The sequence below is a fragment of the Microcaecilia unicolor genome, chromosome 4 (assembly GCF_901765095.1).
Source record: "Microcaecilia unicolor chromosome 4, aMicUni1.1, whole genome shotgun sequence".
In the NCBI taxonomy this organism is placed as follows: Eukaryota; Metazoa; Chordata; class Amphibia; order Gymnophiona; family Siphonopidae; genus Microcaecilia; species Microcaecilia unicolor.
In genome coordinates this window covers 37,086,689-37,112,822 of record NC_044034.1, presented here as the reverse complement: position 1 = coordinate 37,112,822, position 26,134 = coordinate 37,086,689, and the positions used below count along the sequence as shown (strand labels likewise).

The 26,134-nt window shown below is 45.7% G+C and overlaps 1 protein-coding gene across 1 annotated transcript in view; it reads right to left on the bottom strand.

The window, feature by feature from the left end:
• Positions 1–26,134, bottom strand: part of CCDC81 (coiled-coil domain containing 81) — a 251,340-nt gene that overhangs the window by 55,740 nt on the left and 169,466 nt on the right. Inside the window, 2 exon segments of the mRNA XM_030200151.1 lie at positions 1,669–1,747; positions 8,627–8,796. Coding sequence (XP_030056011.1) covers positions 1,669–1,747; positions 8,627–8,796 — 249 coding nt within the window.

The following is a 26,134-nucleotide window of genomic DNA, read 5'->3' as shown; positions in this document are numbered from 1 at the left end:
CTAGTCAGTTTAGACTGAAAAATTCTTATTGGTGTATATACTTTCATGGCATCAGAACAGTGAGTAAATTCATGCCCCTTGCCATCTTTATCCCTAAAAAGAGCTGAATCCTCCTTGTAAACTGTCCCAAATGTAAACCCTTCTCTTTTTCCTGGAAAAAATAGTGAAAATATAATACCGAAACACAGAGAACTGTCCAGTTTTTTTTCCTGTGACCTGAAGTCATTTCAACAAAATATATTTAAATGCCATGCTGTTCCATCATGGTGCTACTTTCTACATCTGCATAAAGCAAAAATAGCATTTTACAAAATTTTTCAGATCCTTGCTCTGACATTTTCAGCCATGACTAAACCATGAGGACAGTGTTTTCATTCTGCATTTGCCCTCTTCAATCAACTGAAACAAGGCTTGCTAAGGTCTCTAATGACCTGTTCCTGGCCAGATCCAAAGGTCTCATATTCTATCCTCATCCTTCTCGATATATCTGCTGCTTTTGACACTGTTGATCACAGCCTACTCCTTGATACGCTGTCCTCACTTGGATTTCAGGGTTCTATTCTTTCCTGGTTTTCTTCTTATCTCTCCCATTGTACTTTTAGTGTGGTGGATCCTCCTCCACTTCTATCCCACTATCAGTTGGTGTACCTCAGGGATCTATCCTGCGACCACTTCTTTTCTCCATCTATACTTCTTCTCTTGGTACTCTGAGCTCATCCTTCTCTGCACATATTCAGCAGACTGCTAAAACTTGCCATTTCTTTCTCTATAATGTCACCAAAATTCGCCCTTTCCTTTCTGAGCACACTATCAGAACCTTTATCCACACTCTTACCACCTCTCGCTTAGAGTATTGCAACTTGCTTCTCACAGGTCTCCCATTTAGCCATCTCTCTCCTCTTCAATCTGTTCAAAATTCTGCTGCACGACTTATATTCCGCCAGTATGGCTATGCTCATATTAGCCCTCTCCTCAAGTCACTTCACTGGCTTCCTACCCATTTCCGTATACAGTTCAAACTCCTCTTATTGACTTAACAAGTGCATTCACTCTGCAGCTCCTCAGTACCTCTCCACTCTCGTCTCTCCCTACACTCCTCCCTGGGAACTCCATTCACTGAGTAAATCTCTCTTATCTGCATCCTTCTCCTCCACCACTAACTCCAGACTCCGTTCCTTTTATCTTGCTGCACCATATGCCTGGAATAGACTCCCTGAGCCGGTACGTCAAGCTCCATCTCTGGCTATCTTCAAATCTAGTCTAAAAGCCCACCTTTTTAATGCTGATTTTTAACTCCTAACCTTTATTCACTTGTTCAGTACCTGTATTTTATCATTCCCACCTTAGTAATTTCCTTATCTCTTATTTGTCCTGTTTGTCTGTCCTATTTAGATTGTAAGCTCTGTCGGGCAGGGACTGTCTCTTCATGTTCAAGTGTACAGTGCTGCATACGTCTTATAGCGCTATAGAAATGACAAATAGTAGTAATAGAAGAATAGTTTAGACTGCACTGCACACAGAACCTGAAATCCTAACATCACTGGCTGCCTACCATTTCTCAGTATTCATTCCAGTTCTTTTTAGAGAATAATCATCGAAAGTTTGCTAAACAATTATAATATGAAAAATTAAACTTGCATGACACATTGATTCTTAATTGATCTCTACCTGTGTCTCCAATGCACTCCTGTAGGACAACATTTGGTCAGCCTTCTCTTTCTGATATTTTGCTTTCTCTGCAGCCAGCCTAGAAAAAGGAAAATCAGTTGAAAATTCTCAATTTTATATGTACATTTAGTAAAGATTAAGTCATCTGGGATAGTACCAGCAGACTACACCTGCCAAAAAGCATACATGGTGCTGGTAGGTTGGCAATGATAGTCAGGATCACCAGGTTGTCTAAGGAGGAGTGAACCAGCCAGGTCGGAAGTAGAGCAAGCAGTGGCGTAGCCAGACCTAACATTTTGGGTGGGCCCAGAGCTAATATGGGTGGGCACTGTGTATATAGGTATGAGTAGTGTTTCTTGCTACAAAATAATGCATTAGAATGCACTTGATGATGGATTTCTAAGTAGTATGCCCAGCATCAACATATGGAAAAACCAATATTTTAAAATATAGGAAAGGTCCCAATGAACTTTCTTTCTGAGAAGTTCTGAGAGGAGAGGACATTTCTCTGGTAAATGAACGCTACTTTGCTTTGTGCTTTGGGAACTTAAATATTGGGGTTTAAAGGAGGAATTGTAGGTTAGTGTTAGGGAAAATAAAAATATAAAAAGTATATTTTAAATTTTAACAACTAATTGCCATAGTCTTTTCCACTTAGTTTTAAAAGCTTTATACCACAGCATTATTATTATTTATTGCATTTGTATCCCACATTCCCCCACCTATTTGCAGGCTCAATGTGGCTTACATAGATTTGTTAACATTATCATTTCAGGATATCAGATACAGTTAGTAATGTGTAGCGATCAAGGAAGGGAAGAGAGAAGAAGGAAGAGAGTGATTGGGGTAGTTATAGAAGCATTAACAGATAGAATCTAACAGGCACTGCAGGATCCAGTTTAGTATTAAGGGGGGAATAAAAAGAGAGAGAGAGGGAAAAGCAAGCAGGACCTAGTTTAGTATTAAGGGGGGAATAAAAAGAGAGAGAGAGAGAAAAGCAAGCACCATTAACTATTTGCCGAGGCATATTTTCAAAGCACTTAGCCCTCCATTGTTCCATAGGTTTCTATGGAACTTTGGAAGGCTAAGTGCTTTGAAAATGAGCCTATATGTGTACAAACCCTTTTACCATAGTTTTAAACTGAAATTTTCTCTAGAAATAGGCATTTTTCCCATAGTTTTAAACTGAAAACTTTTCTAGAGGTAGAAACTAAACAGCCAAAAACTCTTGTTCTAAAAGGCAGTTATTTTCTGTTCCTTGGCTGCTGGAGAGGTAGCTCTTCCAGCGACCTCAATTAAGTGTTAATTAAGGTGTGGGGACGTAGAATACTTGCATAGGTTGCTGAGTTAGCTTCAAAGAGCCTGTTTAAAAGAGGCCCCTTAGAGGGAGTCACGTGATGCAGTAGAGGGAGCAAGATGTGTCTGCTCTGCTTTCCGAGTCTCTGAGGCCCTCCGCAGCTGAAATTCTTACCTGGAAATTACGGAATTTGTCTCAAAGACTTTCCCCAGTACGGATGGATAAATTCATCACGACTCCAGCGAAAAAAATGCCTGCCAAAGGAAAGAAACGGGAGAAAGAGAGGCGCAAAGAAGGAGAAAATGGCGCGGAACAACAAGCGGTTGTGGCGGACCAAAAGTTTTCGCAAGAGCAACTCGCGCAAATAACATCAGCAGTTGAAAAAGCAATGGAGGCAAAATTAGATCAGCTCTCTAATCAATTCGCTAATGTTGAGTCCCTGCTGGAGGAAACTACATAGCGAACGGGAGAGCTGGAACGCAGGATCTCAGAACTTGAAGACGCCGCGACCTCCATCCCGACCCAAGTCAAATAACTTATATCACAAGTAGAGAGGCTCACAGAGAAACTGGATAATCTAGAAAATAGATCGCGAAGAGCAAACCTTAGACTGGTGGGAATCCCAGAAACTGTGAGTGATGCGGTGTTGGGAACGGTAGTGGAGCGGTGGTTAAAATCTGAGTTTGCCACATCCGACCACGTGGGGCCTCTTTGTCTAGAGAGAGTACACCGCGTGGGAAGAAAGCAGGAAGGCAGATCAACGCCTAGAGTGGAGGAGTGGCCTAGTGGTTAGGGTGGTGGACTTTGGTCCTGGGGAACTGAGGAACTGAGTTTGATTCCCACTTCAGGCACAGGCAGCTCCTTGTGACTCTGGGCAAGTCACTTAACCCTCCATTGCCCCATGTAAGCCGCATTGAGCCTGCCATGAGTGGGAAAGCGCGGGGTACAAATGTAACAAAAATAAAAAATAAATAAAATAATACTGAAGATCCATAATTATATACATAAAATGGAAATTCTGAGAGGGTACAGAATGAAGAAGAATGAAATGAAATTTGAAGGCCATCTCATAAGAATTTTCCAGGACTATTCTGCTCAACTGCAAGAATGCAAAAAACAGTTCACTCCACTCTGTAAGCGCCTCTATGAAGCAGAAGCGAATTTCATGCTGATCTATCCAGCAATATTGAAAATCAAACATGAGGGACGCTGGAAAGTCTTTGACAAAGCAGCGGAGGCACTGGATTTTATTAAGGAACTGGAGAAGGACAAAGATCATAATGTAGCAGGAACTGTGGCTGGAGGGAAGTAACTTTCTAACAGACACTGCGTTGCTGAGATTAAATGAAAGAGGTAGAGTTGAAAGTTATACCAGGTTCTGATAGTGGGCCACCTAAATGATATTTCTGGACTGTGGGGGGACGAGGGGACTCGAGCATTGGAACTGATTCAATCCACAAGGTAGGGTGTGGTCATAGAGTGAGTGGGGAGCAGGGGAGGGCAAGAGGAGGGGAGGGAGGGAGGGTTGGTAGGGAAGGGGGGGCATTAGTGGGTAAGGGGAGGAGATCAGGAAGGGGAAGCAACAAGATGAGTTGGGTGGGGCAGGATCACAGGAGTGAAGGGGTAATAAAGCGTGAATCACTAAAGTTGTGCGAAAGGGGGGAGGGGTCTCCCAAGGAGGGGCTGGGCTCTGGGGGGCCATTTTGGAACAGATCGGTAATTATATTTTGTGAGACTGTATGGCGAATAGTGTGACAGCGCATAAGATCATGGAATGTGTCTGGGATCTCTTTGCCAATAAAGAGAACGAAAATTCTGACCCAATTAAAACGCCTAAAGGCCGACATAGTATGTCTTCAGGAGACTAAATTTTCCGAAAAAGAACAGAAAAAGCTTTGTAGGCAATGGGTGGGGGAGTGTTATTACTCGTCAGCTGGAAACGGCCGCAGGGGAGTGGCTATCCTAATTAAGAAGGGCCTCACTTGCCAATCAAAACTGGTCTATAAAGATAGAGATGGAAGGATATTGGTGATCTTGGTTACCCTCCATGGACTATCTTTTTATGTAGGCTCAGTTTATGGGCCCAACGAACCATCCCCACGTTTTTTTTAGGAATTAATAGCATTGGGGTATAAATACATGGATGCCCCCTGGGTGTGGGGGGGGGGGGCGATTTCAATCAGGTCATGGCCCCGGGGATGGATAGGTCCGGTTCCGTGTCTGGCATGAGGACAGGTGAGCAGTGGCGTTCCTAGGGGGGCTGACACCCAGGGCGGACCGCCGATGCACCCCACCCCCCGGGTGCAGCGCCCCCCCCCCCGGCGAAAGAAACCCCCCCCCCCGGGTGCAGGCTGCTGGGGGGGGGTGCCGCACGCCTGCCAGCTCTTCATTTTCATGCTCCCTCTGCCCCGGAACAGGAAGTAACCTGTTCCGGGGCAAAGGGAGCATGAAAACGAAGAGCCGACAGGCGCGCGGCACCCCCCCCCCCCCCCCCCAGCGGCGTGCACCCAGGGCAGACCGCCCCCACCGCCCCCCCCCCTTGGTACGCCACTGCAGGAGAGCAACGAGGGCTACTGCACATGAGCAGGGCTTTACACTTTATGGATGTGTGGAGACTCTTTAACCCCACAACCCGTGATTACACACATCTTTCTAAAGCACACAAGACATGGTCCAGGATTGATTATATGTTAGTGTCCCAGCCATGGTTTTTTAAAGTTAAAGGAGCGGAAATAGGTCCATTGGAAGTAACAGATCATTCAATGGTATAGCTCGATATGGAGTTTGTAGTGCCTGGGGGACAGGGGAGGGTCTGGCGATTCCCGGCACAGCTTTATAAAGACAATAAGTTTAAAGACCATCTAGCTATGTTATGGAACCAATATATAGCAGACAACGAAGGGTCCTGTGACTCCCCCACCATACTATGGGAGGCATCGAAAGTGGTGCTACGCGGAGGGATCATAGCATACACATGTGCGCAGAGGAAGAAACAAACAGCGAGTATTCTAAGATTAGAGAGGGAATATAGGTGGCTGAAACATTTAAGTATCTCACACCCATCCCAGCAAAACCAAGAGAATCTGTCAGCCACTCTAGTGGCCCTGAATACCCTAATTCATGAACATACAAAAAAGCATTTAATGTTTCAAAAGTTTAATTTTCAGAGATTTGGAAGCAAACCAGGCAAATTATTAGCAAATATTGCCAGACATAGGGCGGCAAGGCCAATTATCACGGAGATAGTAAATAATCAGGGCATAAAGGTTACCTCACCAGAAAATATCTTAAACACCTTTCAGGAAGGTCTTTTGCAGAGTCTTTTTCTAGGAATCAGCAGGAAGAGGGCCCTTCGATAATAGACTATCTGGAAGACACGGGTCTTCCTAAACTGTCCCCCATGGCTCAAGAATGTCTCTCTAAATCATTAACAGCTCAGGAACTGCAAAGAACGATAAAGGCCCTCCCACTGAGGTCAACACCGGGACCTGATGGGCTCCCAAATGAATATTACAAGCTATTACCACTGCAGTTTTGCGGATGCTTATTGGAGTCATATGAGGAAGTAGTACAACGAGGCTATTTTTCCGTGGGAGCAAACACAGCATTAATAACTCTTATTCCTAAACCAGGGAAACCCAAAGACCAGGTGGCATCATATAGGCCCATCTCCCTGTTAAATGTAGACCTTAAGATCATGGCTAGGGCCTTGGCAACGAGACTGACTCCATACAATATAATATTTTAGTGATTGTTAGATGTACCAATTTTGAGGCATGTTATGTTACAGAGGTTCTTCTCTTTTTGTATCTTTATTTGCTTTTATCTATTCTTTTCCCCTACTATCTATATAGTTAGTGTGCCTAATCTATGATGATGTATAAATTCAATTATAACCATATTTGTTATAATATTTTTAACATATTCATCAATAGATTTTATCAATATAAATATTAAATTTATTGCGTTTTTTTAATGTATATACTAGCCGTTAAGCCCGTAAAAACGGGCGAGTATTGCAGCCCTCCTCTCTCCCCTGGCCTCACCCCGTCCACCAATCCTCCCCCCCCCCCCCCCATATCCAGCGACCCTCCTCTTTCCCTTGGCCTCCCCCCCTCCCCAGCAACCCTCATCTGTGCCCTGCTCTCATCCCAAGTCCAGCAACCATGGCCTCTCCCCCCTGCCCTCCCCCCATGTCCAGCTACCCTCATCACCACCGCTCCCTCCCCCCTCCGTGCCAGGCCCCCTGCACTGACCTGACAGCGCCTCTCACCTCCGTGTGAAAGCGCTACAGGCAGCAGCAGATCGCTTCCACACGGAGGTGAGAGGCGCTGTGAGGTCAGTGCAGTGGGCCTGATACGGAGGGGGGCGGGAGCGGCGGCGGGGATGGGGGGGGGGGAGGGTGGAGGTTGTTTTGCGCGATGTTCCTTTCCAGGCGACAGCGGCGGCGTCCAACAATTCGACTCCGTTTCCCTCTCTGTTCCGCCCTCTGACGTCATGACGTCTTGACGCGAGGGCAGGTCAGAGAGGGAAGTCTGTACTGCGCATTTGCAAGTGAGTACGGTCACTTGCCGTTTATATGTTTGATATATTTTTAATATATATATTTTTAAATGTTGTCTGTTTTGATTTTAAATTTATTTACTATATATATGTTACTTTGTAGACCCCTGATGAAGGCTTTTTAAAGCCGAAACACGGACCGTGTAGGGTCCAAATAAAGCTGTATTTGGAGCATCTTATCCTGATTTTTGGACTGATCTCTTGCAGTTGGTTTCTTTTTCCACTTCTTTTTGTTGGTGTTGTTTTCTTGTGGAAAGTGTGAACCCCATCTTGTTTTTGCGGAAACAGAGGGAAGACAGGGATTCTGAGCAGGGGCGTAGCCAGACACCCAATTTTGGGTGGGCCTGGGCCCAAGATGGGTGGGCAGAACCCTACCCCATCCCATTCCATCCCATAGGTGATTTGGTCTCTCCTCTCACCTGCATGCCATATGGTCTCTCAAATATCCCCCCTCTCCTGCACACCTTTTAAATTTCAGATTTTCACCGGCAGTGAGGAGCAACTAATACACCCTACTCATGTAGGCCCCACATCCTTCCCACTGATGCAGCTTCCTGTTTCCGCATAGGCGGGAATACGTCAGAGGGAAGGCTGTGGGGCCGGTGTAAGCAGTATGTATCAGTCACTGCTTTCTGCAAGCGAAGTTCTGCTATTTATAAGGTATGCAGGAGGGACAGTAGTTGGGAGTTTTCAGCTTGGGAATCTCTGCTGGCCACATCATAGGTGTGCTGCTACTGGTGGGCCTGAGCTCATTCTGAGAGGGCAGATGCTGAACATGGGAGAAGACAGGGAACACAGACAGATGCTGGAGGTAGTGAATAGGGACAGAGGCACAGAGAGGAGATGCTGGAAGGCCAGATAAGAGACACAGAAGGGAGATGGATGGTGGCTATAGAAAGAGAAGGACATAGCTAGGAGACCCTGCAAAGACAGGAAAAGAGAAATGCAGAAAGACAGTTGGTTGTAGAGGTCTGGGATGGGGGGGAAGGCTGCAACAATAAGTATGGAAAGAGACTTGGGGAGAGGCATAGGCAGGGCAAAGGAGGAGCATGAATGGGAAGAACCATTTTCAGTAACAGTGAGAGAACCAAGACTTACTGTTCAGAAAGCTGAACTTGTTCCAGTCTGTCAAGAAGCTCTTGATCTTGCCTGGCCCTCTCCTCTTTCTCTTTCTTGTATCCTATTTGCTTTAACAAGCATTGTGCAAATTGTTCTTGTTTAATCCAAGGTGAAGGCGTAAATGGCCTTTTTCTAAAAATGTATGATTTCTACAAGCAAAAAAGCATACTGTTTCTTGTGACACAAACAGCTAGATACATCACATTATACTGTTCTTAAAGCCTGAATAGGTGGCTACAAAGCTTGTATAATATTTCAAAATCTATACACCATGAATTTCATATTTAAATTTATATACTACTTATATTTTCCAGCAATGTGACATTAAAGAGGTAATTTTAGGAAGGTTGGGTGGAATTTACATGTGTAAACTACCATACACATACAAATGCTGATTTTAGAATGCCAACATTTATATGATTGCGATATAACAGTTTTGAAAAAGACATATTTTGGGTCTGATTGGGTGGTCCTTCAAAATATATATGTATTTTGTATTTCAGAATGCCAATATATTTATATTTCAAAAAATCTCCCCAATCACATTTATACCTGGTTGGAGTCAGGTGCAACTAGGCACTAGGCGCTAACTTCTTGTCTGAACCTAGGCATAAGAAAAGAGCTTGAGGAGGAATAGCTGATTAACTCTGGGGTTAAAACCCAGCTCAAGGCTAGAAACATTTCAATTTCAGGGAGAAGTGAGTAACATGGAGCTAACTCCTACCTTGGATATCTAGAGAAAAGCAGGACCAGAAATATCTATTTCCTGTGGATGGATGACACATCATCAGGTGGTGCCAAATTGGGTCCTATATAAGAACCATGCTACTGTGGGGTACAGCTGCAGGCACAAACTAAAAGGGGCACTTCACTGGGGTACCACTCAGAGCCACAAAAGAGTTTGGATTGATTCAACTGTAATTTGGGACCCGTGGTTGGTAAGATTGTTAGATGTATTATTTGGTTGTTGGCGTAGTTATGGGGAAGAGGAAGCCAAAGAATTTAATGGCCTCATCTCCTAAAGCCATGGGCCCCATGAATAAGCATGCCCAATTTGTGACAACAGGAGCAGCAAGCACCATTGGGTCAAACATTGGTTATCCAGAGTCTTGGTCATTTTTGAGTCCTAGAGGTAGAATCCCGCCCTTGCAACCCATGGTCCCTCTTGAGAACCCGATCATAGACTCTGTTGATAAGGGTCTTGCAAATGCTTTGGTAGAGCCTCAGCCTGAACAGATGCCCTCTCTATCCGGGTCTGAGCATTATTCTTGAGCTCAATACTCTTCTCTATATTCAATGGACAGTCCCCTTGCTCAGATTGGTATTTGAATGGCTGTTTCTAGGATGGAAGGACTATTAACAGGGACCATCTTCCAGTTTCTGTGTAGTGATCTGTAGAAGTCTAATTTGATCTAACAGGAGGTGTATTGGTGTTCTAGAGCATATACTAGTATTTACTTTGCTGCTTTTCATAGGTAGGATTGTTGCTGTTTGGATCCTGGGTATCACAACAGTGCACGTAAATATTATATACATAATCCCATTAGGTGATAATTTTACCTCTGACTGTATATTGAGTGTCTCTCTGTGCTGTTTTAAAAATTATTTCCATTTTCCATATAAAATAATGTTAGTATAAATGCAGAATATGTATTCACTTAGGGAGTAGAAATCCAAGGGAGACGTATGCGTTAAGCGGTGAGAGGCTGATACAAACAGACAGGAAGAGGGATCTTGGCGTGATAGTATCTTAGGATCTGAAGGCAACTGTAGTGAAACAGGGGTTTTTCAAGCCTGTGAACTTATCTGAGGATCTGAAGGTGACTGTGGCGAAACAGGGGTTTTTCAAGCCTGTGTACTGTATTAATCTTTTCATGCAGTGTATTTCTCTCATTTGGCCAGCAGGTGGTGCTTGTTTTCTGTATTAAAGCTGTTGCATAAAAGACTGTTTTCTTTTCAGTTTAAGCCCTGTGGGAAGGCAACGTGCAGTACCATTGGACAGATACTTTCAAAGTTAAAGCTCTGGGCTCTGATTGGCCCTGGAGTTCAAATCCAGCCAGGAGATACAGCGAAGATACTTACCTGTAGCAGGTATTCTCCAAGGACAGCAGGCTTCATACTCTCACGAGTGGGTAGACACCGATCCACGTCGCCCGGTCCAACATTTATGCCAAAGTAAAAAAGTCAGTTTTGAGAAGCAAGAGCCGCGCTCCACTGCACATGCATGAGTGCCTTCCCGCCCGCCATGAGAACGCGGTTCCCACAGTTTAATATTAAAGCCAAAACAAAAAATAAAATAATGAAAGAGACAACTCCAAGGGGAGGTAGGCGGGATTGTGAGAATATGAATATGAAGCCTGCTGTCACAAGTGAAGAATCCCTAGCATCCAAACTCAACAAAATCAACAAACATTGGTCAATAGGACCTAGCAACAGCGAGCACACTACACAGATTAACCTGGAACTATATACAATCTGAATGAAAGTGCAGCCTGGAACAGAATAAAACAGGCCTAGGAGGGTGCAGTTGGATTCTAGACCCCAAACAGATTCTGCAACACTGAATGCTCAAACTGTCTGTTGTGTCGGGTATCCTGCTCAAGGCAGTAGTGTGATGTGAATGTGTGGACTGAAGACCACATTTCAGCCTTGCAAATTTCTTCAATGAAAACTGACCTCAAGTGGGCTACCAACGCAGCCATGGCACTAACATTATGAGCCATGACATGACCCTCCAAGGCCAGCCCAGCCTGGGCATAAGTGAAGGAAATGCAATCTGACAGCCAAATTGAGATGGTGGTTTCCCGATGGTGACCACCATCCTGTTGGGATCAAAAGAAACAAAAAGCTGTGTGGACTGTCTGTGAGGCCTTATCCGCTCCATGTAGTAGGCCAATGCCCTCTTGCAATCCAAGATGTGGAAGCTGCTTTTGCTAGGATGGGCATGAGGTCGGGGAAAGAACACTGGCAAGACAATCGACTGGTTCAGATGGAACTCCAACACTACCTTCAGCAGGAACTTAGGGTGTGTGTGGAGGACTACTCTATTGTGATGAAACTTAGTATAAGGTGCATTCACTACTAAGACCTGAAGCTCACTGACCCTACGAGTTGAAGTAACAGCCACCAAGAAAACAACCTTCCAGGTCAAGTATTTCAGATGGATGGAATTCAGTGGCTCAAAAGGAGCTTTCATCAGCTGGGTGAGAATGATGTTGAGATCCCATGACACTGGTGGAAGTTTGACAGGGGACTTTGACAAAAGCAAACCTCTCATGAAGCGAACAACTAAAGCCTATCTAGAGATGGGCTTACCTTCTACACGTTCATGATAAGCACTAATTTCACTAAGGTGAACCCTTACTGAGTTGGCCTTGAGACCAGACTCTGACAAGTGTAAGGTATTCAAGCAGGGTCTGTGTAGGACAAGTAAGAGGATCTAATGCCCTGCTCTCACACCAGATGGCAAACATAAAACCTCAAGGATGTGTGGAACCGTCACCAGAATAAGCAAACTGTGCCTGTTGAGGCTGGCCATTTGCTAAATTACAAAATACTCCATGAGCAGTGTGGGAGACTCACTGAGAGGTTTTATTTCACATAAAAAAAGCTTTGTAAATCTATGGTTTTTGTCCATGGCCATTCAATAAGAAGGACCTAAGTTTTAGACACGGAAAATTTATATTTTGGGACTTTATAAGTGTCTCTCTCTCTGTTGAGATTATTATAATTTGAAATGTAGACCATATTAATAGAGACACACATGGACATACATCCCAAAACCAAAAGACTGAGATTAATGATTAACCTCAGCTTCACCTGTAAACCACTTTTTTTTAATTGCTGAGGAAATTGTTAGCCCAAGCACTCAAAGAACTTTTGCAAATAATCAGGGGAAAGGGCAGACACACAAAAAAAGCAATGCCCCTTAATTTTGAAATTGGAGTAATTGGGGAGAAGGTGGGGGAAGGGATCTGGGACCCCCAGGTGTGACGGGGTAGCACTCTTGATTCGGGATACAGTCAAACTGCACAGATTGTCCCATCCCCCAGCTACATGAATCAGAGTCTTTTAATCCAACTTGAAGAGAAGAAACCAATCTGGCTGCTCATGGTATACCAAGCACCTCATAACACCACATTATCTGTGCAAGAACTACTACACCTGATTACTCAAATTACCCTGAATTACCCTAGGCTGGTGATCACGGGAGATTTCAATCTATACATCGAAACCCCAGATACCACCACAGCTGACTTTCTGAACACGATGACAGCACTAGGATTTACACACGTGATCAATTCTCCAACCCTCGAAAAGGATCACATACTAGACCTGGTATTCTAGAAAGGGATGGATATCCCAAAATTCTGGGATAACAATATTGAAATAACACCCCTATCGACTTCTGGTGACGTCACTGTCCTCGATGGAGGCTTGAGCCTGTTGCTCCCGACCAGCCCAGCTAATATAGCGAACTTTAGCACTACAAACGATGAAATTCCTACCTCTCTTGTGGATTGAAGCCCACCTGAAGTGAGGGATGGTACGATGTCTCAAAAATTAAAAAGTTTGGAGGCCAAGGGAGGGGGACGTAGCAGTCAACGCGCGTCCAAAACTCCATCGCGCCATGTCTCGCCGCAACCCGAGGAGGCCTCAGATTTTGAGTCTGGGAGATCGGAGGAAGAAACAGGCGCGGTCAGAAAAATCGCACTCCGCACGCCTGCTCCTTGAGCTTCGAAAAGATTTAGCGCATATGAAGGCGGACATTGTGAAAAGAATTGATAACTTGCGAGGTGAGCTCAAGGAAGTGGGAACGCGTATTGAAGACTTGGAACTGCGTGTGGATGAGCAGCGAGAAGACGGATTTGAAACGCAGCTGACCGACTTACAATATAAACTTGATGATATTGAAAACCGCAGTAGATGCAAGAACTTGCGTTTTCGGGGAGTGCCAGAGACAGGGGCCCAGGAAGAGGTCCTGAAAATCGAACAGGAGATTTGTGGGCAATTACTAGCTGCAATGCCTGACACCCCTATGCCAGAAATTGAGCAGGCACACAGAGCTTTGGGTGCTCCCCAGAATAACAGACCGAGGGACATTGTTGTCAGGTTTTGGAAGTTTTCTGAAAAAGAAATCTTACTTGCTCAAGCTCGCCAGCAGAAAGAGCTGCGATATAACGAGTCTTTGATCACAATATATCAAGATCTGTCTGCACACATATTGCAATGGCATAGAGAGATGAAACCGGTGTTGGCAGCCCTGAACAAACACAATATTAAATACCGATGGGCTTTTCCATTTGCATTATGTTTTGCCATAGCGGGCAAATCCCACCGAATGCGTATGTAGCGGATGCGAAGCAGTTGCTACAAGTAGCAGGCCTGATGGAAACGGAAGCTGATGATACCGCAGCGGCAGACAAGGCTCAAGACAAAGTCCGCCAATGGCAGCAAGTCTTTAATAAAGCGAAGAAGCCACGACTGGCGGCAACATAATCTGCAACCTGAACTGTGAATGGCACAAGGCTGTGTTTTATTTTTTCTTCTTGGGTTGGCAAGGCTACCAGGGATGTGAGAGGAGAACTGTTTTTGTAACTGTATCGAGTTTGAAGAAAGGTTTCTGGGTGGGGGGGGGAGCGGGATGGAGAGCCGAGGCTGAGGCTGTTGACCTTGTTGGGAGTTCAGTGTGGTGGGGAGGAGGAGATTTTTCTCTCTCTACCGCATAGAAAATATTGTTTGGGTAGGGAGGGCAGGTGGGGATTATGTTTGTTTCCTGTGTCTATGTGGGGAGAAGTTCTATTCCAAATGAGGTTTAATGCTTATATATGTACCTTGCTTTCCTTTTGGAAAAAAGATGATGTCTGACTTGAAGATACTTACTTTAAATGTTAAGGGTTTAAATGCTCCAAGAAAAAGGCAGTTGATATACCAAGAATTAGCTAGATTACGTCCGCAGGTGGTAATGTTACAAGAAACACATTTGAAGCGTGCACATGAATATTTGTTTCATCCAGCCTCTTACTCAAAAAAAATTTTTGCCTCTGATATTGCGAATAGTAAGAAACGAGGAGTGGCTTTACTTTTTCATGCTAGCATACCTGTACAGATCCAGCAAATTAAGAGAGACCCAGCTGGACGTTTTCTTTTTATTCGTGGAATGCTGGAGTCTAGGGAATACACTTGGGGATCTATCTATGGGCCAAATACGGGCCAAGCCTCATTCTTTAAAACATTGAAGAAGAGTGTGCGATCTATAGAGGGAGGCTATCTTATTTTAGGAGGCGATTTTAATGCCACCATGAACCCAGAGCTGGATCGTTCGGGGACAGTCTCCCGGGCAGATAGAACATTAGCTGAACATCTGGCCTCCTATGTAGAGGAGATGGGGCTTTTTGGTGTTTGGCGAGATGGGCATCCACTCAATCGAGACTACTCCTTTTATTCTTCAGTGCATGCTTCATATTCTCGCATTGATTTTCTTTTTATAGACAAATTGCTGGAGGGACATGTGAGGGATGCACGAATAGGAAATATTACTATTTCAGATCATGCCCCCTGTATAGTAATGCTTTCTCTCTCTAATGAGGATGACTCACATAATCAATGGACCTTAAATAATGCTATGCTTAGAGATGAGCAGATTTGCAAAAATTATGTGAAAGTACTTAAAGAATATTTAAGCTTTAATTTGGGATCTGGTCCCTCCATTGCTGTAGTATGGGAAGCTTTGAAAGCAGTCTCACGAGGGCATTTTATGACAGTGGCTGGGCGCCTCAAGCGGCAGAAAGAATATTTGAAACGGTATTGGAGGAACCAGATTGCAAACCTTGAGGTTCAACATAAACGCCCAGGCTCCCCTATGATCTACAGATCACTCCAGAAGGCGCGATTACATTTAGATGTACTGCTCGCTAAGGATCTTGATTTTATCAATGAAAAACTCCATCTACATGCTTATAGAGAGAAAAATAAAATTAGTTGCCAATTGGCACTTAGGTTGCGTAAATTTAGGGTGGATAGAAATATATTTAGGATCAAAGATAGGGAGGGTAAGAGTCTCTCCACATCTCAAGCTATTAGAAACCGATTTCGGACTTTTTATGCTGAATTATACACTAATGATCCCACTATTCAAAATACTGCTATTCAGGCATACCTAGAGAAATTGAATCTCCCAGCCCTACGACCGGAACATTGGGATATGTTAGAGGCTCAGATTGATGTTAAGGAAGTACTCACAGCTATTAAGTCATTAAAGACAGGTAAATCACCAGGTACGGATGGATATACGGGGGAATATTATAAAGCTTTTGCCCCATACCTTGCACCAGTTTTGACTGAGGTTCTAAATTATGTGCGGGAGGGAGGAAACTTACCTCCTACCATGAAAGATGCTTGGATAGCAGTTATTCCCAAACCACTACTACTACTACTACTACTACTTAGCATTTCTATAGCGCTGCCAGGGTTACGCAGCGCTGTACAAGTTTAAACATGGGGAAGGACAGTCCCTGCTCAAGAGAGCTTACAATCTAAAGGTAACAAACTATGTAGTAAGTGTAGGTATCATGAATGGAGAAGGTGGTTAGGCGCCAAAAGCAAGGGAGAAGAGATGGGCTTTGAGTAAGGACTTGAAAATGGTCAGGGAGGGCGCATGGCGTATGGGCTCGGGAAGTCTGTTCCAGGCATTAGGTGATGCGAGGCAGAAGGGGCGGAGTCTGGAGTTAGCGGTGGTGGAGAAGGGTACAGATAGGAGTGATTTGTTCTGAGAGCGGAGGTTACTGGTGGGAACATACAGGGAGAGGAGGGTAGAGAGGTAATGGGGGGCTGCAGATTGAGTGCACTTGAAGGTCAATAGGAGAAGCTTGAACTGTATACGATAGCAAATCGGGAGCCAGTGAAGCGACTTGAGGAGAGGGGTGATATGAGAGTATCGGTTCACGCGGTAGATGAGACGTGCGGCGGAATTTTGGACAGATTGAAGGGGGGATAGGTGGCTAAGCGGGAGGCCAGCGAGGAGAAGGTTGCAATAGTCAAGACGAGAGGTAATGAGCGAGTGGACGAGGGTTCGAGTGGTCTGTTCAGAGAGGAATGGGTGAATTTTGCTAATATTATAGAGGAAGAGGTGACTGAATGTGCCTCCTACCGCCCGATTTCCATACTTAATGTTGATGTACGTATTCTGGCTAAAGTAATGGCTACTCGATTAGTGAATGTCCTACCAACTTTGATACATTCGGATCAGGTGGGTTTTCTTTTGGGAAGACAAGCCTCTGATAATATTAAGAGGACGTTGGATGTGCTATATTTGGCGAAACAACAACGATCCTCATGCTGTCTACTTAGTATCGATGCCGAGAAAGCCTTCGATAGAGTACACTGGCCCTTTCTACATATGGTATTACAGAGGTTTGGCTTTTGGCCTATGTTCAGAGGCCTGATCCAGGAACTATATGCTGCTCCTAGGGCATGTGTCAGAATTAATGGCTGCTCCTCCCCCTTTTTTGAGTTATACCGAGGTACACGCCAGGGGTGCCCTCTTTCCCCTCTTTTATTTGCCCTGGTTATGGAACCTCTAGCTTATAACATTAGATCTAATCCCGGAATCCATGGGGTGAAGGCGGGTGCTTGGGAATCAAAAATTGCCCTTTTTGCGGACGATGTCCTGCTGACACTTACCTCTCCCTTGACATCTATGCCGGCAGTATTTGCTGAAATTGAGTCTTACAGCCAAGTCTCGGGTTTCAAAATCAATTACACAAAGACTGAGGCAATGGCAGTAGGGATGGAGGAGATAGAATATTGGACCTGTCGTCAGCTTTATCCGCTAACTTGGGTCACCCAGGGAAGGGAAAATTAGGTTCTTACCATGATAATTTTCTTTCCTTTAGTCATAGCAGATGAAGCCATTACGTATGGGTTGTGTCCATCAACCAGCAGGGGGAGATACTACTACTACTACTACTTAACATTTCTAGAGCGCTACTAGGGTTACGCAGCGCTGTACAATTTAACAAAGAGAGACAGTCCCTGCTCAAAGAGCTTACAATCTAATAGACAAGTGAACGGTCGGTCCGATAGGGGCAGTCAAATTGGGGCAGTCTGGATTCACTGAACGGTAAGGGTTAGGTGCCGAACGCAGCATTGAAGAGGTGGGCTTTAAGCAAAGACTTGAAGATGGGCAGGGAGGGAGCTTGGCGTAAGGGTTCAGGAAGGTTGTTCCAAGCATAGGGTGAGGCGAGGCAGAATGAGCGGAGCCTGGAGTTGGCGGTGGTGGAGAAGGGTACTGAGAGGAGGGATTTATCCTGTGAACGGAGGTTACGGGCGGGAACGTAAGGGGAGATGAGGGTAGAGAGGTAGTGAGGGGCAGCAGACTGAGTGCATTTGTAGGTAAGAAGGAGAAGCTTGAATTGAATGCGGTATCTGATCGGAAGCCAGTGAAGTGACCTGAGGAGAGGGGTGATATGAGTATATCGGTTCTGGCGGAATATGAGACGTGCAGCAGAGTTCTGAACAGACTGAAGGGGGGATAGATGGCTAAGTGGGAGGCCGGTGAGGAGTAAGTTGCAGTAGTCCAGGCGAGAGGTAATGAGAGCGTGGACGAGAGTTCGGGTGGTGTGTTCAGAGAGGAAAGGGCGAATTTTGCTGATGTTAAAGAGGAAGAAGCGACAGGTCTTGGCTATCTGCTGGATATGCGCAGAGAAGGAAAGAGAGGAGTCAAAGATGACTCCGAGGTTGCGGGCAGATGAGACGGGGAGGATGAGGGTGTTATCAACTGAGATAGAAAGTGGAGGAAGAGGAGAAGTGGGTTTTGGTGGAAAGACGATAAGCTCGGTCTTGGACATGTTCAGTTTCAGGTGGCGGTTGGACATCCAGGCAGCAATGTCGGATAAGCAGGCCGATACCTTTGCCTGGGTCTCCGCGGTGATGTCTGGTGTGGAGAGATACAGTTGGGTGTCATCAGCATAGAGATGATACTGGAAACCATGAGATGAGATCAGGGAGCCCAGGGAAGAGGTGTAGATTGAGAAGAGAAGGGGTCCAAGGACCGATCCCTGGGGAACACCAACAGATAAGGGGATGGGGGTGGAGGAAGATCCATGAGAGTGAACTTTGAAGGTGCGGTGGGAGAGATAGGAGGAGAACCAGGAGAGGACAGAGCCCTGGAACCCAAATGAGGACAGTGTGGCAAGAAGTAAGTCATGATTGACAGTGTCAAAAGCGGCGGATAGATCCAGGAGGATGAGGATGGAGTAGTGGCCTCTGGATTTGGCAAGGAACAGGTCATTACAGACTTTAGAAAGTGCTGTTTCTGTCGAGTGAAGAGGGCGAAAACCGGATTGAAGCGGATCAAGGATGGCATGAGAGGAGAGAAAATCAAGGCAGCGGCTGTGGACTGCGCGCTCAAGTGTCTTGGAGAGGAAGGGTAGGAGGGAGATGGGGCGGTAGTTGGAGGGACAGGTAGGGTCTAGTGATGGTTTTTTGAGGAGTGGCGTGACTACAGCATGCTTGAAGGTGTCGGGGACAGTTGCAGTGGAGAGAGAGAGGTTGAGGATATGACAGATGGAGGGGGTGATAGTAGGAGAGATGGTGTTAAGTAAGTTGGTGGGGATGGGATCAGAGGAACAAGTGGTGCATTTTGAGGAGGAAAGAAGGCGGGCGGTTTCCTCCTCGGAGATATCAGGAAAGGAGGAGAAGGAGGTCTGGGTTGGTTGGTTGAGGGAGAGGGTTGAAGGGTGAAGAGGAGGAGGTGGCTTGGTAGTGAACTCAAGGTTGATCTTTTGCACCTTGTCGTGGAAGTAGTCAGCCAGTGATTGAGGAGAGAGTGACGGGGGGGTGGGAGCGGAGGGCACTTTGAGGAGGGAGTTAAGGGTGGCGAAGAGACGACGAGGGTTAGAGCTGAGAGAATTAGTCAATTGGGTGTAATAGTCCTGTTTGGCAAGGAATAGTGAGGACTGGAAGGAGGATAGCATGAATTTGTAGTGAAGGAAATCTGAATGGGTGCGAGATTTCCTCCAGAGGCGTTCAGCAGATCGGGCGCAGGAGCGAAGGTAACGGATGCAAGGGGTCAGCCAGGGCTGGGGATTAGTACGCCTTGTGGGACGGGAGGTGGATGGTGCAAGGGTGTCCAGAGCAGAGGAGAGAGTGGCATTGTAAGCGGAGACAGCCTCGTCAACAGACTCGGAGGACATGATGGAGGGGAGGAGATTAGAAATACTAGATGATAAGGTGGGAGGGTCAATAATCTGGAGATTCCTGGAAGTAGTGGTTAATGTTGGGCGGGGCTGAGGGGGAGGGTGAAGAAGTGTGAAGGTGATCAGGTGATGATCAGAGACAGGAAGAGCTGAGGTGTGGAAATTGGAGGGTGAGCCGGAAGAGGAGAGGACGAGGTCAAGGCAATGGCCATCACGGTGAGTAGGGGTGGTGGAACAAAGCTGGAGGTTGAAGGAGGATGTTAGAGTGAGGAACTGAGAAGCGTGAGAGTTGGACAGGTCATCAACGTGTATGTTGAAGTCTCCGAGAATGAGGGATGGAGATGAGGGTTCAAGAAAAACAGAAAGCCAGGCATCGAAGTCGGTGAGGAAGGAAGGGAGGGATTTATCAGGGGGGCGGTAAATGACTGCCACTCTGAGTGGCAACGGGTAGAATAGACGGATGGAGTGGACTTCAAAGGATGAGAAGCAGTGAGACTGTGGTAGGAGGAGGGGTTGGAAGCTACAGGAGGGCGAGAGTAGTAACCCGACGCCTCCTCCACGGCCAACTAGGCGGGGAGTATGGGAGAAGAGATAGCCTCCATGGCATAGAGCCGCAACTGAGGCAGAGTCGTCAGGGGAGAGCCAGGTTTCAGTTAGGGCAAGCAGGTGAAGGGAATGAGAGATGAAGAGATCGTGGATGAAGGGAAGTTTGTTGCAGACCGAGTGGGCATTCCACAGTGCACATGAGAAGGGGAGGGAAGAGGGGGGGAGGAGGGGAATAGATATGAGATTGGAGACATCCCGGAAACGTTTGCATGGATAGGACGAAGACAGGTGTGGGGGACCTGGATTGGGATTGATGTCTCCTGCGGATAGCAGGAGGAGGAGCAAGAGAGTGCGGAGGAGGGTGGGGGAGGTAGGGCGACGAAGGCGACGAAGACGGGATGCGCTTAGGAGGAATGGGGATGGGTTAATGGCAGGAAGGAAGTGTTGAAGGTTGAGAGCTAGGAAGGAGGAGGGGGACAGGAGAGATGGTGAGGTGGTGAGGGACGGGGGTGAGTAGGGTATTGCAGTAGTGAGCAAGATGGGAGAGGACATGGGTGGGCAGTGAGTTCCAGTGGTAGACAGCGGTAGGGGGAGGGGAAAAAGATTAGGAAGGGACAGGGCAAGGAAGAGAATGTGTAAAGGGGCCATAAGTAGTAACTGAGGTGTTATGGGTATATATGTAGTGACTGAGGTGTTAAGTGATAGATAGAACGGCAGAGCTGGATTAGAGGCTTAAAACTGGAATGGTAGGCAGCAGGCAGGTAGGCACTGCCCAGTAAGAACAAGTCACACCCACTATGTTTGAAAAATGTGGGAGGAAAGGAGGTGAAGAGCCTGAACACAGAGACAGAGCAGTTATCTGCAGGCAGATTAGGTTGCTTGGGAGGGTATATAAGAACTATCACCTTAGGGGTGGGTGGGTAGAGGGGTGGGTGGGAGGGATCTAAGTCTAAAATGTACAGACAGAGCTGCAGCACAGCCAGTTAATCTGTAAAAAGATAGAGATAGAGAGCACTCTACTTTTCACAGTGCCTCATGGCCAGCTAGCTCCACTGCCTCTTCAGTATTTGAAGCTTCCAAAGCAGTATGGCAAACCGCAATGGGAATAACATGAACTTTCCTCACAGCGAACGATGGCCCCTTAACAAGGGCATAAACTCAAAAAAGAAGGGAATGAACTCATCCTTCTGGAGGGAATAAACTCGTCCTCCACTTTGTATAAACGGAGAGAATACTTGCATCCTCCTGGAGGGAATAAACTCATCCTCCCAAAACATGAACTGGAGGGAATGAACTCATCCTCCTATAACTGTAACAAGAATCCTGAAGACTGTTTTCCAACTCCCCAAGGAAGGAATATAACTTCAGGAAACAAGAACAGCACCTAAAATCAGAATCACTGCAATACAGACAATCATACAGGGAGGGCTCATGGCTTCATCTGCTATGACTAAAGGAAAGAAAATTATCATGGTAAGAACCTAATTTCCCTTCCTTGTCATCAAGTAGATGAAGCCATTACGTATGGGATGTAACAAAGCAATCCCTAAATAGGGTGGGAACAAGCCACACCACGCGCTAGCACCTGTGCTCCAAAACGCGCATCCCTCCTGGCAGCCACATCCAGCCTGTAATGTCGGGCGAAAGAGAGCTTAAAAGCCCATGTTGCAGCACTGCAAATCTCATGAAGAGATAGTGCTCCAGTTTCCGCCCAGGAAGAGGAAATCGCTCTTGTGGAATGTGCCTTAAAGGCTTCAGGTGGAGCCCGGCCAGACAGCAGATATGCTGAAAAGATAGCTTCTTTGAGCCAACGGGCAATAGTGGCTTTAGACGCTGAAGACCCTCTGCGAAGACCTGCAAACAAATACTGAAGAGGCAGTGGAGCTAGCTGGCCATGAGGCACTGTGAAAAGTTGAGTGCTCTCTATCTCCCCCTGCTGGTTGATGGACACAACCCATACGTAATGGCTTCATCTGCTTGATGACAAGGAATAAGATATCTGGGTGTAATACTCACACGTAAGGTGGAGGACACGAGTGCAACTAATTATCTACCATTAATAAAGGAACTGGGGAAAGATCTGGATAGATGAGACCCACTACATTTATCATGGTTTGGGCGAATAGCAACAGTTAAGATGAACATATTACCGCGATTGCTATATCTCTTCCAGTCTATACCTTTGCCAATTGATGAACGTATGCTTCGTTCGCTTCAAACCAAGCTTCAACACTTTATATGGCAGGGTCGTAAACCTTGACTCCCTAGGTCCATTTTGTATGTAGCCCGTAAAGGTAAAGGTGGACTGGGAGTGCCGCATTTGGGGCTATACCACAGGGCTGCCCAGGCAAAAGCTGCCATTGAGTGGTTTCATGAATCAGATCATAAACTATGGATCAGAATGGAACAATATATGATTTGTAGCCCCCTAAAGTTAGGGCAATTACTTTGGCTGGCACCTAAATATCGATATCTTCCTCAGTTTCTTAACCCTATCATTCAATATACTTTCTCATGTTGGGATAAATTAGAGCGAGTGAAAGGATTCCATGAGTCACGTTTGACACCTATAGCATATAATGCTGCGTTCCCTCCTGGATGCTCTCCTTCCCCTTTTGTTAAGTGGCAAAAAAGTAGATTAATATGTTGGGGGCAACTAATGAAAGAGGAGCATTTTATTACTTTTGGGGAACTAGCGGCTAAATATGATTTACCTCAACAGGATAGGTTTGCCTATAATCAGATTATTCATTTTCTTCAGACATCTGGTCTAAAAAGTAAGTTAAGGGGGGAGGTTACTTTGTTAGAGAGAATGTGTGTGGAGACTGAGGAAACTAAGGGACTGATCTCTAAGTTATATGGCCACTTGAGGGATTCATTAGTGGTTAGCGGTAAGCACCGTGATAGGTGGGAAAAGGAACTGGAGGTGACCTATACGCCTGAACTTTGGCAGCAGATGGAGCGGGCCTCGGTCCATAGCTCCAGGGCAGTCAATATCCAAGAGAACTGCACAAAGGTACTGTACCGATGGTATCTCACCCCGGCGAGGATACATTATATGTTCCCGGGGACATCAAAATTATGCTGGAGGGGATGTGGACAGGTAGGCACAATGGGACATATTTGGTGGTCCTGTAGAAAAGTAAAAGCATTTTGGAAATCGGTGCGAGGCAGAGTGCAAGCGTGGGTGGAGGGACAGATCCCTTGGGATCCGGCAGTGTTTTTATTTAATAGATCTATTGCCGGGCTTAGTGCTGTGAGAAGCCAGTTGGCCAAACATTGCTTTAATGCAGCTCGGTTGTTGATTGCACGGATGTGGAAGAAGAATGAATGCCCTTCAATACGCCGCTGGTGTAATTTGGTTGGGTATATAAGTGGTATGGAAAAGCTAATGGCTAAGGAACATAAAACCCTAGCAAAATGGGAACAGATACGGGCTCCTGTGATAAAGTCACTAATGTGAAAATGATGGATAGAATTCCTCCTCTTGAAGGGGTAAGGGAGAGGGGAGGGGTGAGGGTGATGGGGGGGGGGGGGGGGTTTGGAGGGGAATGGGTATAATTGAAAAGTTTAAATGTTACAAGAAATACTATTGCTGATGTACGAAAGCTTTCAGTAGAGGACTGTATGTATACCAGATGTTTAATGGAGGGGAACCTGTATGATTTTTGCCTGTAAAGCTTCAGTTGTAATACGTGGATTCCTTCAATAAAGATTCTTATTAAAAAATTTTTAAAAAAAGAAATAACACCCCTATCATGGTCAGACCATTTTCTAATTATATTTTCCCTAAGTGACCACCTGAAACAAATGCCACCTCCCAGAGTTTAGAAGGATATCAGAGACAAAAAAAAAAAAAAAAAGCTGACCGCTGAGAATTTCTTACAGGCCTTGGACTATCCACATGTGGATGAAAAGACAACTACAGTGTCAGAACAGGTTGACATCTGGAATACACACTTAGCCAAGACCTTAGAGAAAATGGCACCACTAAAAAAGGTCTTATGCCCCACTCACAAACACTCACCTTGGTTTTCTCCAGAACTTCGGATCCTTAAACGCGAAGGACGTAAACTGGAAAGAAGATGGAATAAATCTCGCCTGGATGAAGACAGGCTAAACTGTAGGAAGCACATGACAAAGTACCACCAAGCCCTAACAGCAACCAAAAAACAGTATTTCTCTCAATGAATTGCACAGGCTGCCTATTCAACCAAGCAGTTGTTCAGTAAACAGCCTACTGCAACCCCCACAACAGAACCAGCCCAGTCTAAATTAAACTGCAATGATTTTGCTGCATACTTTGCCAAAAATATTAAAAGTCTCCACTAGGATTTACAGGCAATCCCACCCAGTCCCCAACCAGTTAACCAGGGGTGCACAACTCGCCCCTCCTGACAGAGACAGATGGGTCACTTTTAACCCAATGACAGAGGAGAGGCTTGACAAAATCCTAAGAAACCTTCGACCAACTACCTGCTCCCTCGACCCCTGCCCATCAAAGATAGTGCAGCAGGCAAGTATGGGCCTCATAGAAGGCACAACAAAAATTGTGAACACCTCTCTTTCTAATGGGCAACTACCAACAGCATTAAAAAGGGCAATTGTTCGCCCTTTGCTAAAGAAAAACAACCTTGACCAGGACAAACTTAAAAGTTACCGGCCAGTTTCTAGGGAAACTCACAGAACAAACAGTCTGTGTTCAACTTAATGATTGGCTAGAAGAGAGAAACTGGCTAGATCCATGTTAATCTGGATTCAGACCCGGTTATGGAACAGAAAAGGTCCTCGTATCCCTACTAGATGATCTTCACAGAAACCGAAACAGGGGATTCGCCTCAGTACTGCTAGAGTTCTCAGCAGCTTTTTACACTGTAGATCCATGATATGCTAGCACGACTCGTGAGAGCAGCAACCAACAGGTTAGGGTAAAGCAACCTCCATGTGTATACCAACAGACAAAGCCAAGAAGTAGGGGTGGGCAAAGAAATTTCAACAGCCAAAGGTTTATTGAAGTGACTTTACTGGCACCAAATACGTATATGACCCTTTGAAGTGACTTTATTGGCACCAAATATGTATATGACCCATTGAAGTGACTTGATTGGCACCAAATACAGTTAGATTCAACACTTACTCTAATTCTCCAAATCCAAGCAACCTTCAAGAGCTGCTTCTACTATTTGCAACAGCTACACTGCCTCTCTCCTTACATCGAGAAGGTAAATCTTATCTCAGTTGTGCATGCCATGATAACATCAAGACTGGATTACTGCAATGCACTATACAATGGTCTGACTACAAAGGCTGCACCAGCTCCAGTTGATTCAGAATGCAGCAGCAAGACTCATAGAAGGTTGCACGTGACGTGACCACATCACACCATTTTTGTATAAACTTAGCGAATGATACATACCTGTAGCAGGTGTTCTCCGAGGACAGCAGGCTGATTGTTCTCACAACTGGGTTGACGTCCAGGCAGCCCCCACCAACCAGAAGAAAATTTCGCGGGTGGTCCCGCATGCAGGGCACGCCCACCGCGCATGCGTAGCCGTCTTCCCGCCCGTGCGCGACCGTTCCCGCTCAGTTAAATGACAAGCAAAGGAATGAGGAAAAAACACAACTCCAAAGGGGAGGAGGGAGGGTAGGTGAGAACAATCAGCCTGCTGTCCTCGGAGAACACCTGCTACAGGTATGTATCATTCGCTTTCTCCAAGAACAAGCAGGCTGCTTGTTCTCACGA